The sequence below is a fragment of the Pelophylax lessonae genome (genome assembly GCF_965119305.1).
Source record: "Pelophylax lessonae genome assembly, chromosome: 12".
Taxonomy (NCBI): Eukaryota; Metazoa; Chordata; class Amphibia; order Anura; family Ranidae; genus Pelophylax; species Pelophylax lessonae.
Genome location: NC_138779.1, coordinates 195,297,025 through 195,315,971, shown reverse-complemented (window position 1 = coordinate 195,315,971; position 18,947 = coordinate 195,297,025). Strand labels below are relative to the sequence as shown.

General features: G+C 44.4%; 1 protein-coding gene across 1 annotated transcript in view; it reads right to left on the bottom strand.

Moving 5' to 3' along the window:
- The window catches only part of CD79A (CD79a molecule), a 56,070-nt gene extending 37,516 nt beyond the window's left edge, over positions 1–18,554 (bottom strand). The window contains exons 1-2 of the mRNA XM_082273126.1: positions 18,409–18,554; positions 10,964–11,281 (exon numbers count right to left, since the gene is read on the bottom strand). Of these exons, the coding sequence (XP_082129252.1) occupies positions 10,964–11,281; positions 18,409–18,475 (385 nt within the window). The 5' untranslated portion in view covers positions 18,476–18,554. The remainder of the gene's footprint in view (positions 1–10,963; positions 11,282–18,408) is intronic.
- Between the last annotated feature and the right edge of the window lie 393 nt (positions 18,555–18,947).

Genomic DNA, 18,947 nt, shown 5'->3' with positions numbered 1-18,947 from the left:
TGGGCGGTCCATATGCCCGTTTTTCCTCCAATCCGTTTGCGGATGAAAAACTGCATATCAATGGGATTGCGGGATCCGCTGACATCCGATTTGCGTCCTTTCCGATCAGTTCGGTTTTTTGGAACGGTAGAGAATCCTATTTTTTTCCGTTTAAAAAATGGAACGGACGCAGAAACGGATGTCAGCGGTGTCATCCACTGACATCCGCAATCCCATTGACATACATTATCTCCGTTTATCATCCACAAACGGATGGGATGATAAACGGACATATGGAACGGACACTCCAAAGTGTCATCCGTGTCCGTTTAAAAAAAAAAGTGCCTGAGCGGATGAAAAAACGGACCGTGCCGTGTTAAAGGACCCTTAGTGTCCATTCACACTGGTATGCCTTGTCAGGCGACTTGGCCAGCCTGACAAGTCGTGCACCGTCGCTCCCATTGTGTAGTACAGGAGCCGTTCTAATAGGAGCGACACAAGTCGCTCCGACTTAGAAAAAGGGTCCTGTACTACTTGGGGGCGATCTGGAGGCAACCTGCATTGACTTCCATTATGTGAAGTCCGTGCAAGTCGCGCCGAAGTCGCGCTGCACGCGACTTCACAGGTCGCCCCCTAAGTCGGAGCGACCTAATGTGAACGGGGTCTTACTCTGATACACCGTTCACACCTGGGCGTTTTTGAGCGTTTTTCTGCTCCAAAAACGCTAAAAAAAAACGTTCCAAAACGCCCAACAAGTAAAACCCCATTCATTTAAATGGCCCCTGTTCACATCTGAGTGTTTTAACGCCTGAAGCAAAACGCCTGTAGCTGAAAAAAGTACAGGAGCTTCTTTTTGGGCTGATTACCAGCGTTTCTGTTAGCTGTCAATGCCTGCCTCCAAAAACGCCTGAAAAAAACGCCTGAAAAACATGGTAAAAATCGCGGTAAAACATTGCGGTAAAAACACGCGAAAACGCTACGCTCAAGTGTGAATGCAGCCTTAACTAAAATCTAGTGGAACAAATTTCCTTCAACCTAATTAGTAAATAGAGTCCACCTGTGTGTTATTTAATCTCAGTAGAAATACTGCTGCCATATCACCGGTATTTAACGTCAAAGTAGCGACATAAATACGAGGCGGGCGGTCCGGAAGTGGTTAACCCTTATACCACCCTAGATGTTAATTCCTTCCTTCCCAATGTCATTAGTACAGTGACAGTGCATTTTATTAGCCTAATAAAAACGACAGGGACCCGAGAAGAGGAGGATCCAGGCTTCTTTGTGCAAAACAAACTGCACAGAGGAGGTAAGTATAACATAAAAACAGAAAAAATTAGACTTCACAATGACTTTACTGTAACTGTTTGCCTAGGGAGTGTTATTGCTGTGTACTGTTTTACTAGGGGATGCGCCAGTCTTTATTCCCTGCTTTGCAGGGAAACAAAAACCAGCACATTTCCGCTGTCAGTAAAGAGCTCTTTGTTGTTTATATACACATATCTCTCTCCTGTCACTCGTTCTGCTGATCAGAGGGCCCCTGCCATGAATCACTGGCCGTGACCCAGTGATCGCCATGTAAGCGAGCCGATGACAGCGCATCACGTATATATACATTAATATATATATATATATATATATATATATATATATATATATATATATATATATATATATATATACAGTATCTCACAAAAAGGAGTACACCCCTCACATTTTTGTAAATATTTTATTATATCTTTTCATGTGACAACATTGAAGAAATGACACTTTGCTACAATGTAAAGTAGTGAGTGTACAGCTTGTATAACAGTGTAAATTTGCTGTCCCCTCAAAATAACTCAACACACAGCCATTAATGTCTAAACCGCTGGCAGCAAAAGTGAGTACAACCCTAAGTGGAAATGTCCAAATTGGGCCCAAAGAGTCAATATTTTGTGTGGCCACCATTATTTTCCAGCACTGCTTTAAACCTCTTGGGCATGGAGTTCACCAGAGCTTCACAGGTTGCTACTGGAGTCCTCTTCCACTCCTCCATGACAGCATCACAGAGCTTATAGATGTTAGAGACCTTGCGCTCCTCCCCCTTCCATTTGAGGATACCCCACAGATGCCTAATAAGGTTTAGGTCTGGAGACATGCTTGGCCAGACCATCACCTTTACCCTCAGCTTCCCAGGTCATTCTGTAGGTATATCTGCTTCATGCTGTGCAGTTATTGCCCTGCCCAATTTTGTATCATCTGAAAAAAATGATATAGAACTACTGATCCCGTCGTCAATGCTGTTTATGAATAAATTAAACAAGGTTGGTCCCAGGACTGAGCCCCGGGGGAAGCCACTTACCACCTCAGACCAGTCTTAGTATGCACTATTTATTACCACCCTTTTAGCCAGTTCCGTATCCAAGAGCAAACCTTGCGGTCGATGCCTACAGACCTTATTTTATAAATTAAGCGCTTGTGGGGAACTGTATCAAACGCCTTAGCAAAATCCAGGTACACCACATCCACTGGTCTCCCCCTATCTAGCTCACAGCTCACCTCCTCGTAGAATGTTAAGAGATTGGTTTGACAAGAATGCCCATTTGTAAACCCGTGCTGATTACTGCTGATGATGTTGTTGTTTTTAGCAAACTCTACAATATAGTCCCTTATCATACCCTCCATAAGTTTACATACTATCGATGTCAGACTGACAGGCCTATAATTTCCCGCGACATGCCTCTGCCCTTTTATCGGTATCACGTTAGCTTTCCTCCAATTCCCTGGTACAATTCCTGTCATAATACTGTCAGCAAAGATCAGGAACAGTGGTCTAGATATAGTCTTACTAAGTTCTTTGAGTACTCTCGGATGTACGCCATCCGGGCCTGGTTATTTATTTGTGTTAATTTTGTCAAGCCTTTCCCTGATTTCACCCTCTGTTAGCCATAGCGGCAAGTCCTGTGTATTACTAGTCAGTGTACCCCTCCTTTTCCTGTGTAAAGACTGACGAGAAAAAAGCGTTCAGCGCGTTTGCTTTTTCAGTGTCCTCTGTAACCATCCTCCCATCATCGTTAATTATGTGTGCAATATGCTCTGCCCTAGTTTTTTTGCTGTTGATATATTTAAAGAATTTATTTGGGTTCTTTTTACTATCCTCCGCTATTTGTCTCTCAAAGTTGATTTTAGCCATTTTGATTTCGTATTTAATTTTCTTATTTGCCTCCTTGTATTGCTCGAAAGCCGATACTGTGCCCTCTGATTTATATTTCTTGAAGGCCATTTTTTTTCCCCTAATACGTTTTTTAACATTACGGTTTAGCCAGCCAGTTTTGGCCTGGTCTCTTCTAAATTTATTTCCCATAGGAATGCACTGCGAGATGCATTTGTTTAATATGTTCCTAAAGCATTCCCATTTTTCCTCTGTGGTCAGTGTTCCCAGGGTTTGGTCCCAGTTTACCCTTTCCATCATTGAGCACAATTTGGGAAAGTTTGCCCTTCTGAAGTTCAGGGTTCTTATGTTCCCCACTTGCCTTGTTATATTGTTATTTACGCTAAATGTGATCATCCTGTGATCGCTAGAGCCCAGTTTGTCCTGGACTCCTACCTCCGAGATTAAGTCTGGATCATTAGTGATCAATAGATCCAGGACTGCGTTTTCTCTAGTCGGAGAATCCACCAACTGTGATATGTAATTATCCTGTAAGGTTTCCGTGAATAGACGGGCCTTCTGTGAGTGTGTAGTCCCCTCTTCCCAGTCAATGTCGGGATAATTGAAGTCCCCCAATATGATGACTGATCCCAGTTTTGCCACTTTACCCAACAGTGATATAAATTCCTGCTCTACCTCCTCCCTTTGGTTGGGTGGCCTATAGCAAACCCCCACAATTACTTTTCCCTTTACTTCTTCCCTATGGAGTTCTACCCTCACGGATTCTAACTCCATACTCATGTGTTCTTATCCCATTATCTTTTCTTTCTCTTCCTGGGATGAATCCTGTCTGATCTGCATGGATCCACTCTGCCAATAAATCCTTCAATCGGGTTGCCAATATTTTTGCGTAAAGTTTTGTATCTGCATTTAACAGTGCTATTTGCTTTTAACTTGAACATAGGGTTGCAACTTTTCCATCTTTAGGTAGTACTGTTATATGGGCCTGATTCTACTCTCATTGCCCTTTTCAGCTATCTCATTCATATATGAGCAAAGTTTCGGGACCGATATTTCCTTGAATCTCCTGTAGTAACGAGTAGTATACCCGTCCAGAAAAGGGCTGTTCCCAGTTGGAGCGTTCTTTAGGGCCGCATTATCTCCTGAGAAATTTATGTCCTTAACCACTTGCCGACTGCCGCACGACTATATACGGCGGCAGTCAGCCCCTCAGGGCAAAGCGATGTACCGGTACGTCGCTCGCCCACGAGCGTCTTAGGGGCGAGCGCGCGCTGCCAGAGGCGCGCTCCCGCCCCCGCTTGTTCCCTGACATCCCCGCGCGAGTGACCACTCCAATGTCCGCCGGTCACTCGCGATCTCCCGCTGGAGAGGGAGAAAGGCAGGGGGCTGATTTAAACAAAGCCGCCTGTCATTCTCCCTGGTGTAACTGCAGAGATCATACGATCCTGCTATTTCACTAGCCACGCCCCTTGACAGTAAGAATCACGCCCCTAGGGACACACTTAACCCCTTGATCACTAATAAAGTTAACCCCTTCCCTGCCAGTGTCATTTTTACAGTAACAGTGCATATTTTTAGCACTGATTACTGTAGGTAATGTCACTGGTACCCCCAAAAGTGTCAAAAATGTTAGTCAGGGGTCCGAACTGTCCGCCGCAATGTTGCAGTCCTGCAAAAAAAATTGCAGATTGCCGCCATTACTAGTTAAAAAAAAAAAACAATAAAAATGACATAAATCTTTCCCTTAGATAGTAAACGCAATAACTTTTGCGCAAACCAATCCAAAAACGCTTATTGCGATTTTTGTTACCAAAAATATGTAGCAAAAAACAAATTGGCCTAAAATGTTAAAAAAAATTTAATTTTTACGTTTTTTGGGGGGAATTTCATATAAAAAAAATTTGAAAAATATTGTTATTTTTTCAAAATTGTCGCTCTTTTTTTGTTTATAGCGCAAAAAGTAAAAATCGTACAGGTGATCAAATACCACCAAAAGAAAGCTCTGTTTGTGGGGAAAAAAACGCGCAGTTGTCCGTTAAAGTTACGCAGTGCCGAATCGCAAAATAGGCCCTGGTCTTTGAGCAGCCAAATCCTCCGGGGCTTAAGTAGTTAATACTGATAGGATATCTATTTCTATTTTGGGCAACTTTGATTCCTTTATATATTCTTGAGTCTTTTTTTTTCTATGCTGTTCTACTTCTGGTGTTTCCTTTTGATGAACAGTATATAAAGTTTTATATTCGTTTTGAAACTATTTAGCTATCTCTGTTGTTGAATAAACCATTTCCCCCTTACTGTTTTTTCTATATAGTTCTATAGAGTTCTCTGATTTTTTATTTTTTAATAATCTTGCTAAATATTTTCCTGGTTTGTTTCCCCATTTATAGGTTTGTCCCTTACTTTCCTGAGTTGAAGTCGTCCCGTCACTCAAGCACTCGATGTACAGTCCACAAATGGGTCCATGCAGAAATTAAAATCCCCTGCTAAGAACAAATTACATTTTTAAAGGAAGTCAGCTTAGCTATTATTTTTCTTACATACCCTTTTGGATTTTTATTTTGGCAATTTATGTTTGCCAAGGTACAATCCATGCCCTGTAGTTGTCCCTTCAGTGAAATATATCGGTCCTCTGGGTCGACCAATGTCTTCTAAAGGGAGAACCTTACATCCTTAGCAAAGCCAATTGCTACTCCCGTTGCCCTCTTAATTGGTGAGTCTCCATAGTACCATATCGGATAATGTTTTGAATATATTTTCACATTTGTATCTTGTGCAAGTTATGTCTCCTGTAAGAAGACTGTGTTAGCAGAGTTAAACCTTGTACACACGCAACGATTATCGGCCGACCGATCGGCCGTCTTTTGTCCAGTGTTGTTGTGTTGGTTGAAATGTGCTCTAGACTGCACACGAATTTTCTCAGCCAACAAAAACCAACTTCAGAAGTGATGTCATGTGATGGTTTACTTACCGTGTGTTTTTTCTTCTCTGAGCATGCCCAGTCTTGCTCATCAGATTTTTGTCTGCCGAAATCTGTACTGACTGACGGAAAATCGGCCGCTATGTTGACGGCCAACAAAAATTTTATAGCCTGCACACCAGATTTTATTCGGCCGAAAAGTCGGAGTCGGTTGTCAAAAGCATCATACTAACAAGCCGACAATCGGCCAACTATCGATGCGTGTGTACGAGGCGTTACTTCTAAGGTTCTCCAATATTTTATGTCTTTTAGTTGGCGTATTTAATCCTCTGACATTATCTGACAGTATTTACAGACAATTCATATTGTCTCTCCTTCTCCTCTCACCTCTTTCGGTTTATTGCCCCCACCCCCACCTGGCGTAAGCAAAGTGAAGGAAAGGAAGTTTCTTCTGCAAAACCTCTGCAGGAATCTATGACTGAAATCAATAGGGGAGACGACATCGACTAGTAGTATTGTGGAGTTGGCACTTTGTTTTCCCTTTCCCCTCCCATCTAAACTTTTCCAACCCCCCACCTCCCCCCCACCCACTCCCTCTCTACCCTTGCCATGATGTTGATATGACCAACTCATGGTCTTGGAGTATTAAAAGGTTTTCCCCTTGGGCACACCCTGCCCTCTACTCCTTTACCCCTGGGTGGTGTTCTACTTGCACACTTGTGTACCTCCTTCTCCCTCTTAGGGAAAAGGAGGTCAAAGCCCAGCTAGGTTGCCATCTCCTGTTCTCTAGCTCCTTCCTACCCCCCTTCCTAATGATCTTCCTTTGACCACTTTTGAGCTGCCCAATAGTTCCGTTTTTTTTCTTTGAAGTCAGCCGCTACTGTTCTTCTTCTTGTGTTATTTCTTCTGTTGGTAAATCGTCGGACCAACCTGGCATTTTTGGTATAGGGATTTCAAGTCTTTCACAAAAGTCCAGCGTATCCTCGGGGAATCTTAAAGTGGAGTTCCACCCATTTTCGTAACTTTAGATCTATGTAATCCCCTTTAAAACGACTTTTACCAATGGAAACTTTTTTTTTTTTTTTTTTGCTAGTAAATACCTTAATTTCTGCTTTATTCCTCCTCTCCTCACTTCGGGTCCGATCGGCGATGACGTCATTCGGCGATTCGCAGTGTGTGCTGGGATGTATTCCATTCCAGAAATCTCGCAGGAGCTGAGCTGTACTGAGCCGTGCCTGCCCCGCCTCCGCCCCGCCTCCTCTCAGTGAGTTGTACTGTATGCATTGTATTCAGGACATGCTCTGCCCCGCCTCCGCCCCGCCTCCTCTCAGTGAGCTCAGAAAGGATATAATGCTTTTAGTCCTCGCTCACTGAGAGGAGGCGGGGCGGAGGCGGGGCAGAGAACGGTCTGAATACAATGCATACAGTACAACTCACTGAGAGGAGGCGGGGCGGAGGCGGGGCTAAGAACGGCCTGAATACAATGCATACAGTACAAATCACTGAGAGGAGGCGGGGCGGAGGCGGGCCAGGCACGGCTCAGTACAGCTCAGCTCCTGCGAGATTTCTGGAATGGAATACATCCCAGCACACACTGCGAATCGCTGAATGACGTCATCGCCGATCGGACCCGGAAGTGAGGAGAGGAGGAATAAAGCAGAAATTAAGGTATTTACTAGCAAAAAAAAAAAAGTTTCCATTGGTAAAAGCCGTTTTAAAGGGGATTACATACATCTATGTAATCCAACCCATTAAAAATGGGTGGAACTCTACTTTAATCTCGACATATGGCCATACCTCCTTCCCATTAGACAGGCTTGAAAGCCCCAGTTGTACCTTATCCCTTGCTTTTGCATCGATTCTACGGGTGGTTTCAATAGTCTCCTTCTTAGCGTGGGCTGTGATAAATCTGTAATGATCTGAATATTTAAACTTTCATAATTAATGGGTGATTTCCTTTTCAGACTCTCCCAGATTAGGGCTTTTTCTGATAAGTCTCTGGAACCTCCTGACTCCAGAGCTGCTCACTCCTCCCTTCTTCCTGGGATGAGATATCCTACACGCCGACACCTCTATGGCATGCCCTGCAGCTCCCGACCAGGCCAAGCCGTCGGTCCTGAGCACTCTCGGGGGCCGGCTAGGCATCAGGATTGACCGAACAATACAGGTGGCCAGGTGACACTGTGACACTGTAACGCGCTCCCTCTCTGCCATGGATGGATCGGGCTGGATGAGTCCCTCCGTGACATGCAGAGTCCGGCAGTTCCCTGTCAGTACACTCCTGGACCGTGTCGGCCGCTCAGGCTCTGTCTCAGTGAGTGATGCTATATCAAGAGGATAGGGGGACGATGTAGCGGCTAAGGTGCTGGGACCTGCTGCCTCATGGTAGAATGGAGCAGCTGTTCCCTAGCGAGTTCTCACTCGCGCACCATGTAGACTCCTCCCCTTCCGCCCGCACACTCGAGCACTTTTAGTGTTGACCAGAATGCGATCCTTACAGACCTTTGCAGCTGGCTCTGCCAAGTGGCATTGGTCTAAGAACTATGCAGCCAGGCATCATCACATGGAGGGTCTATCAGCCACAGCTCAATGAACATCTAGCAACCTCTAGAGGAACTCCAGGGCTCCACAGAACCCTGGTTGAGAATTTCTGGTCTAATGGTTCCAGAGATGTATAGTAACTAAGTAGAACTACTTCACTGCTGTACTTAAGTACCGAAAGGCGGTATCTGTACTTTCCTAGAGTAGAATTTTTTTCTCCTACTTCCACTTTTACTTCACTACATTTTTTTCAATGATTTTAATACTTCTACTCTGATATTTTTGTGCTGCATAGTTACTCGTTACTATTATAAAAATTACCACTGCCAGAACGGCAGGTTTCATGAAGCTCAAAAAAATGTGTATAATGTCATGTGTAAATCAGCGCATACCAAAATAAATGCTACTGTATGTATAAATAAAAGCTGCTGTACCAAATCTTTCCACTAAAAAGAAAATATGAAACAAACAAATTGTGATTGTCCTTTAGGTTAATCATTTGAAATAATAAAAAACAATATGATGTACAAACTTTTGACTTCTTTCTTTAATAACTACATAACACAGTACTTGTACTTTTACTTTCAGTACTTGAGTAGCAAAATTTAAAAAAAAAACTACTTGCAATACTTAACCGCTTTAGCCCCAGCCCTATTTCGGACACTTTTTGTTTACAAGTTAAAACCAGTATTTTTTCCTAGAAAACTACTTAGAACCCTCAAACATTATATATATTTTTTTAGCAAAGACTCTGGAGAATAAAATGTCGGTCATTGCAAAAATTTTTGTCACACGGTATTTGCGCAGCGGTCTTTAAAACGCCATTTTTTTGGAAAAAATTTGAAAAATCACATTTCACTGCATTTAAAAAATACTAAACAGTAAAGTTAGCCCATTTTTTTTTGTATATTGTGAAAGATGATGTCACGCCGAGTAAATAGATACCCAACATGTTATGGTTTAAAATTGCGCCCCCCCCCGTGGGATGGCGAAAAACTACGGTCAATAGAGATCTCAATCTGCGACGCTTTAAATTTATTTAACGGTTACCAGTTTAGAGTTAGAGTGTAGCTCTTTGTTTTTAATTATTGCCCACGCTCTGGCGATCGCGGCGATACCTCACATGTGTGGTTTGAACAGCGATTTAATTTGCGGCTCGACTTGCATATACGTTTTTTTTGTGCGCAAGCTAACGGTGACGGGGCGGCTAAAATTTTTTTTTTTTTTTCCTATTTATTTTTTCTTTTTTTTAACTTTATTACAGGTTTTTAAAAAAAAAATAAAAATCTGATCACTTTTATTGCTGTCACAAGCAATGTAAACATCCTTTGTGACACCAATATGTAGTGATAGGTACACTTTATGGAGGGATCGAGGGTCTAAAAGACCCCAAACCCCTCCACTACACTTCCTTGTATGCAAAACGCCGAAAATGGCATTTTTGCATACAGCCGTTTTTCAAATCTGCCGCCTTTTGCAGCACAGTAACCCGGAAGTGACGTCATGGACGCCGCCTCCGGGTTACGTCATCGGAGACCCGATCAATGCCGTTTCCGGCATTCATCGGGACTCCATCCAGCCGGCGGACGAGCAAAGCCACGGAAGGCGGCAGGAGGGGGGGGGGCGTCCCCTCCCGCTCACCCGGGTAACGATCGAGCGGCTCCCGAGCCGCATCGGTCGTTACCGGCGGAAAGCCGACCGTAGGCTTCAAACCACGGTACCGGGATGATGCGTCTAGCTAGAGGCATCATCCCGGTATAACCCCGCAAAGTTACCCGACGTACGGGTACGTTAGAATGCGGTAAGTGGTTAAGTACAAAAAATGTTGAATACTTTAGTACTTCTACTCAAGTCACTTTTTGATCGAGCACTTGTACTTTTACTCAAGTATGGGTTTCGAGTACTTTATACAACTCTAAATGGTTCTCATTTGGATATCCAGTCACAGCCTGGGAAAGGAGGACAAGAACTGTAAGTGTTACTGAAATGCAGAATGGGCTGTGCTGTATAGATCTCAATATTGGATGGATAATAATATCGTATTTTCTGGCGTATAAGACGACTGGGCGTGTAAGACGACCCCCCTAATTTTCATCTACCGGTAATACTTATACTTAGGTTACCTTGGAGATATTATACTCGGCGTATAAGACGAACCCCCATTTTTGGGGGATTTTTTTGAGGTTCAAAAGTAGTCTTATACGCCAGAAAATACAGTACATGTAAAACAGCTTCCATATATGCATTTATTCTATTTAGGGGTTTGCCTGGAGTTCATCTTTAAAAAGGGGAAGAGAGGGAGACGTACACTACAAGTCAGAGCAATGTTTGTTCGCTTAGCACCAGTCCTTACCCGTGTCTTGTTTTGGACTTACCTTTCACTCTCAGGTAGGTCCCACAGGAATTGTACGTTGTACCATTTACAGTCACCTTACACCTATATAAGCCACTGTGATTCATCGTTACTGTCTTAATCTGCAGATTCTTTGTCTTGTCTGTTAAGTTTTGTAATTCTTGATAGTACAAAGTATGTTTTTCAGATTTCTTCACTACGTTTGTGTACAGGAACCAGGTGATTTCCTCCTTTTCTTCAGGTTGTGTCTCATAGTTACATGGAATCTCTATATCATCACCTGGATTGACACTGATGGAGGTTGGTACCCACAGCATCTTCAGGCCATGAGATGGAATGACTGGGAAAGAAAAACAGCCAAAGATCAGCATCAAAGAACTCCTAAAACAGGCAGGTCAAATTGTTGGAGATACAACAGCTTTCAGTTTAGCAGATTAACTGCAGTTCACAAATAGGACACTAGATGTCGCTAATGCTCAGTGATATGCTATGCATTTCTATGATGTGTTGTAATTTACTGTACACTGTACTGAACTGTACTGAACTTGTTGGTTATCTCTTTCTGTCTGTTGTTCTTATTACAATGAGGTGACATCTTTGATTTCTGTGTTATGTTCCCCTAAAGAAGCCAGTTCCTGTTATTCCACAATGTCTGATCTGAATGGACTCCGCTGCACCCAGTGATCACACTCTGCAACACAAATGGGGCCACATGTGGACATCTCACTCTTTTGTGGTCTTCAGCTTGCTAAAAAAAAGTCTGCACTCCAGCTGGTAAAAGCCTTACTTCCTTATCATTTTGAAGTAAAATGCATCATATTTTATAAAACATTTTTATGGACACTTGGGGATAAAATCTTACACATTGCAGTTATTGATATCACATTAGTTACCAAAGTGCTGTTGGAATTATGTAAATGTGGACCTCAGTGTCGTAACCGTGATGAATGAAAGGTTGCAATCCAAAAATATCACTGGATAAAATTTTACTCGGCTACAATCAGCCAGCAGCCAGTCCCTGTCTAGAACTCTCTTTGACTAAGCCTACTGAGATGAAAAGTGTCAGTTTGCAATTTTTGGCCAGGGACTCGTTTCTGGCTTAGTTAGGGGTGGGGACTCACTGCTGGCTAGGAGTGGAGGAGCACTCCCCGATCGGCACCTAATACTGCCTTGGAGGACAAGGGGAGTTTAGTATCTGGAATGGAGTTGTTTTTCCCATGTTGTCTAACTGTGGACCTCACATTGTCCTGGACATTGTGAGGACCTTTACAGGACTGTTTATGTATGTAGCACCCTCCTAGGTAGGTGCTAGGAAAAGCATAGTTATGGCCCTGTCTGCTTATCAGGGGGGCCTGATCATCCATTTAGGCTGTCATGTGTTCCCAGGTGTGGTCTGTTGAGTCTGGGGAGTATTCCCACTGCATCCAATGAGAGCTCTTGTTGGACAGTGGACGAAACCTGGCCAATAGCACACCAGGGCTTAGATCTGTCTAAGTGGGCAGAGTTTGGTGCAATGCACCCTGGGATTGGGTATAAGTCTGTGGGGGGCATCTTTGACAGAGCGTCTTTGGTGTGAAGCAGAGTCCCAGGAGGAGGCTGACGGCTGTCTCTCCTCCTGTCAGAGAGAGAGAGGGTGTCCTGCGCAGTCAGCCTGAAGGACCAGAGGTTGAGCTGGGTTGCAGAAAAGGGATCCAGAGTGCTGTGGACCGAGTGGAGCTGCTGGGCAGAAGTTTCCAGGAAAAACAGTGTTGTGAGTACTCAAAACTGCCCAGGGGTCTGCCTAGGAGAGGGGACCACTCCAGAAGGTCAAAGGGATCCAGGAGCCAGCTAACCAGTAGAGGAGGCTTAGAAAGGGGGTGCCGGAGTCTAAGCCCTGAATATAAGAGAGCGAAAGGGGGCGCCGGTGTGGGCCCTGAATTGTTCAGCAGTGCAGCAGTGTACACAAGTAGCTAAGCCCCCAGCGAGAGTGCTTAAGGGAGCTCAAAAGACGCCTTCTATAGTCAGAAAGCAGTTTCAAGTCAGTTAACCAGCGTTTAGCCTGCGTTAACCAGCATCAAGTCAGCGTTGATAGGCATCCAGCCAGCGTCAAGTCAGCGCCAAACAGCATTTTTCTAGTGTCTCCACCAAGTTGTATATAGTTGAGCCAAAGGAGTATCCCACTCATCCCTTCTCCCATCCAAGTTACAAAATAAATACAAAAACCCAAAGATACTGGACTGGTCATTGTCTCAGTGCTCACACTTGGAGAAACATGCTTAAATGTGCTGTTGTTGCTAGCGGTAAACCAGGGGTACCCATATTCAGCAAAACGGCTGGGAATTGTGCTACATTTGGGGGCTCATCCGGGATTTCACCCTGGGTTACTGGGTCAGTTGCCCGTGGCAACAGGCAAAAGAAAAGTTCAAAATATCTATTTTTGTGTCTGGGACTTTATTCCAAAACTCAAGCCAAATGTGAGGTCAGCTCTGCTGGAGGTAGGGAGAGTGGGATGAAAATTGATGTGCACATGTAAGGTTGCCCGTGGCAATGGAATTGTTCCAGTCATTACTGCAAAATGGCGGGAACCTTTCACTTCAGTTATGGGATATACAAAGATACTGGACTGATCATTGTCTCAGTGCTCACACTTGGAGAAACATGCTTAAATGTGCGGTTTTTGCTAGCGGTAACCCAGGGGGACCCATATCCAGCAAAACGTCTGGGAATTGTGCTACATGTATAAGCACATTGGGGTAAAACATGTCAGTGTTGACATTCCTTGGGTAGGGACTCGCGGCTGCTGAATAGGAGTGGAGAGAAGCTCCTTGGTCAACACCCAATACTGTCATGGAGGACAAGGAGAGTTTAGTGTCTGGAATGGTGTTGTTTTTCCCATATTGTCCAACTGTGGACATCATGAGGACCTTTTTTAAGACTCTCTACATATAAGCACATTGGGGTGAAATGCGTCAGTGTTGGCAATTCTTGGCCAGGGACTCGCTACTGGTTGAGTTAGGAGTGGGGACTCGCTGCTGGCTAGGAGTGGAGGTGCGCTCCCAATACTGCCATGGAGGACGAGGGGAGTTTAGTGTCTGGAGTAGCGTTGTTTTTCCTGTATTGTCTAACTGTGGACCTCAGTGGACTCATTCAGCTTACTGCTAGTTTAGGTAGACAAAGCAGCCATATCTGATTTTTTTTTTAGTTTTTTCGAACAGCCATGAGCCAAACTCTTGCCAAGCTCTACTACATTTGAGGTGCATAGTAGAGCAATGGTATGGAAAACAAATTTATATGATAGTGACACCATTATATATATATATATATATATATATATATATATATACTTTTGTTTTTAGCTACCAGTTTAGTAGACTGGAAAATCTCAATCATCTTTGAAGTCATTTGATTGTACTTTGCACCACCCATTGTCTCTTGGGATTTAGAGAATGGTGCAGTCTATTCTCAGGTGTTTCCTGTTCCTCTTTCTGTGATAATCTACCAATTAGAGACACTGAAGATAAAGAAGAATTTAAGGTTTAAAGCCCCGTACACACGCACCGATTGTTGGCCGTGAATTTTCGGCCAACGTCCGATCGGCCGATTGTCAGCTTGTTAGTATGATGATTCCGACAACCGACTCCGACTTTTTGGCCGAACAAAATCTGGTGTGCATGCTATAAAATTTTTGTTGGCCGTCACCAGAACGGCCGATTTTTCGTCAATCAGTACAGATTTCGGCAGACAAACATCAGATGAGCAAGACTGGGCATGCTCAGAGAAGAAAAAACACACGGAAAGTTAACCATCACATGACATCACTTCTGAAGTTGGTTGTTGTTGGCCGAGAAAATTTGTGTGCAGTCTAGAGCACATTCCAACCAACACAACAGCACTGGACAAAAGACGGCCGATCGGTCGGCCAACAATCGTTGCGGGTGTACGAGGCTTTAGGTAACATAGAGTGGGGGAGCATCATCTTGATGGGGAGATCTGTAAGGTCCACAATCCCACAGAGCAGGAGTCTCCAAAATTTTCATTACGAGGGCCACATTTGTACATTTTACAAATATTTGGGGTCCGAAAAAAATGAACAATTCAAATTTAAATGAACGAATAATATGTGTAAAGATTTATCTATACAACCCATCCAGCTGTATTGGGACAGTTCATGTGGGTGGCCAGGAAGAAGACGCCTGTTTTTACCCCCCTAGGCCGCCCATGTATAAGAGCACTTATGATTGTCGCAGGTCAGCGACTCAGAACGCACCGAAGATATTAGATTCGTCGGACTACCAGGCAGCATGTTCAGAAGAGGTCAGCAGTGGCAACCTCTGTGTGTCTCTGCTCACAGGTTTGTTCAAATTAAACCTCGTACACACGCAACGATTGTTGGCCGACCGATCGGCTGACTTTTGTCCAGTGTTGTTGTGTTGGTTGGAATGTGCTCTAGACTGCACACAAATTTTATTGGCCAACAACAACCAACTTCAGATTAATGTCATGTGCTGGTTTACTTTCCGTGTGTTTTTTCTTCTCTGAGCATGCCCAGTCTTGCTCATCAGATTTTTGTCTGCCGAAATCTGTACTGACTGACGGAAAATCGGCCGTTGTGTTGACGGCCAACAAAAATTTTATAGCATGCACACCAGATTTTGTTCGGCCAAAAAGTCGCAGTCGGTTGTCGGAAGCATCATACTAACAAGCCGACAATCGGCCGATCGGACGTTGGCCGAAAATTCATGGCCAACAATCGTTGTGTGTGTACGAGGCATTAGGTGCAGCACTTACATTTAGGGCTCTTTCACACAGGCGGACCGTTCTGATCCGCCTGTCAGTTTTTTTGGCGGATCTGAATGGTCCCCCCATGTATTCCTATGGGGCATCGGATGTCAGCGGAGACATGTCCGCTGACATCCGATCCATCAAATCTGGACGGATGGAAACCCTATTTTCCATCCGTCCAGCGGTTCGGATCGGATGGGATCGGATGAGAATGGACCGACGGTCCGTTCCCATCCGATTTCCCCCATAGAGATGTATGGGGAATTGACAGCTGTGTCTCTGCACACAGCGTGGAGAACATCTGTCATCCTCCTGCTCTGCGGGGGGATTGGCGAATCAATCCCCCGCTGAGAAAAACGGACTCCAGACGGAGTGTGTGAAAGGGGCCTTAATCAGACACTGGGCCAATAATAATTCACACCATGTATTATAAGGATCAGTAGGCAGCCCTGCTAGGAATGGAACATTTCCAATATGACTGATAAGAACATTTCATCCAAAATAAGTTTTGCATTGAAATGGAAATTTGTCCAAAAAGATCTGGAGATACACTATATTACCAAAAGTATTGGGACCCCTGTCTTTACTCGCACATGAACTTTAATGGCATCCCAGTCTTAAGCTGGATAAACACTATACAACTTTTGTGGTCAGATTTACCTTCAACTATTTAGTGCAAGGGCCGGCCTGATTGCATGCAAATTAAAAGTGTTTAGATTTGACCTCATATTATATGGACTTGGTAAATCTAAAGGAAAAAAATCTAAAGACAACTGTATAGTGTCTATGACCCATTAGTCTGTAGGGTTCAGTATTGAGTTGGCCCACCCTTTGCAGCTATAACAGCTTCAACTCTTCTGGGAAGGCTGTCCACAAGGTTTAGGAATGTGTCTATGGGAATGTTTGACCATTCTTCTAGAAGCGCATTTGTGAGGTCAGGCACTGATGTTGGGTGAGAAGGCCTGGCCCACAGTCTGCACTCTAATTCACCCCAAAGGTGTTCTGTTGGGGTGAGGTCAGGACTGTCAAGTTCCTCCACCCCAAACTCACTCCTCCATGTCTTTATGGACCTTGCTTTGTGCACTGGTGCGCAGTCATGTTGGAACAGGAAGGGGCCATCCCCAAACTGTTCCCACAAAGTTGGGAGCAACAAATTGTCCAAAATGTCTTGGTATGCTGACGCTTTAAGAGTTCCCTTCACTGGAACTAAGGGGCCAAGCCCAACCCCTGAAAAACAACCCCACACCATAATCCCCCCTCCACCAAATGATTTGGACCAGTGCACAAAGCAAGGTCCATAAAGACATGGATGAGTGAGTTTGAGGTGGAGGAACTTGACTGGCCTGCACAGAGTCCTGATCTCAACCCTGATAGAACACCTTTGAGATGAATTAGAGCGGAGACTGCGCGCCAGGTCTTCTCGTCCAACATCAGTGCCTAACCTCACAAATGTGCTTCTGGAAGAATGGTGAAACATTCCCAGACACACTCCTAAACCTTGTGGACAGCCTTCCCAGAAGAGTTGGATCTGTTATAGCTGCAAAGGGTGGGCCAACTCAATATTGAACCCTACGGACTAAGACTGGGATGCCATTAAAGTTCATGTGCGAGTTAAGTCAGGCGCCCCAATACTTTTGGTGATTTAGTGTATGTGGACCTGGGCTCATCGGAGTGTCCCTATTAGAGACCTCTACATCAAAATCTCCATCAATGTCCCCCTTACTTCAGAGTCTCAAAGTCCCCCTTACATCGGAGTCCCCATTAGAGCCCCCTTAAATTAGTGTGCCCATCAGAGCCCATTCCTTACATCACAGTCCCCATCAAAGTTCCTCTGAAATCAGAGCCTCCTTATATCAGAGTCCCCATCAAAGTCCCCCTTACATCAGAATCCCAATTAGAGCCCCCTTACATCACCATCCCCATCAAAATCATTCTTAGATCAGAGTTCCCATTAGAGCCCTCTTACATCAAAGTCCCCATCAAAGTCCCCCTTATATCAGAGTCTCCATCAAAGTCCCCCTTACATCAGAGTCCCCTTTAGAGCCCTTATTTCATCAGAATCCCCATCAAAGTCCTACTTACATAAAAGTCCCCATTAGAGCCCTCTTACATCAGAGTGCCCGTCAAAGTCCTCCTTGCATCAGAGTCCCAATTAGAGCCCACTTACATCACAATCCTCATCAAAGTAATTCTTACATCAGAGTCCCCATCAAAAACCCTCTTACATCAGAGTCCCCATTAGAGCCCCTTAACATCAGATTTCCCATTAGAGCCCAGGTAGATCAGAGTCCCCATTTGAACCCCTCTTATATCAATATGCCCATCAGAGCCCCCCCCCCCACCCACCTTACATGGGAGTCCCTATCAAAGTCCCCCTTACATCAGAACCTTCTTTAGTTTTGGATGGAATGTGGAAGGATTGGACCCTCTCCCAAGTTTTTTAAAGAGTCAGCCACTTGCCCACTACCATCATTTGCATAACCTTTTACAAAATAAAACTCTTTAAGCCCCTGATGCCCAATTTATGGCCCCTTGGCGCCTATTGTGGGACCCTCATGCCCCAACGGCCAGCTGAAATATCAGCGATCACTAGCAGTCTCATGTACCATGCCTCCAGTCTCTGACAGTCTCCTGCAGTATATCATCAGTCCCTGACAAACCTCTGCAGCATGTAGTAAATTGCTCATCACTGCTTTAGGAACTCACCCGAGAGGACCACCAGGAACAAAGGGGCCACAGCATAGCATGAAACGTGTGGGGCTTGGACCTCCATGTTCTGTAGTCTCACCCTGGAAATCGGAGAGAGAGATCTGGACTCCGGTACCCTCGTTGTCTAAACTCCGTATTTTGTTATTTTTGTATATTTGACTGATTAGAGGAAGGTGGGGAAGAGGAGATCTGCTCCACTGATTCTCAGAACATAACAAGCTAAACCATGCAGCTAATTAGAGACAATTCATCTTTCCACTGTATCTAAGACACTATACAAAAATCACAAGCTAAAGCTACAGAAAGCTAAAAGCCAGCTCCATCAACAGCTAAAGCCATAACTAAAACATGTAGCACCCTACAAAGTAGGTGCTGGGTAAAGTATAGTGGGCCTTGTCTGCTTATCAGCATGGCCATGATTTTCAGCTAGGCTGGCATGTGTTCCCAGGTGTCCCTGTTGAGTTGGGGAGTCCCCCCACTGTGTCCCAATGAGGGCTCTCATTGGGCAGTGGAGGAAACCTGACCAATAGCACACC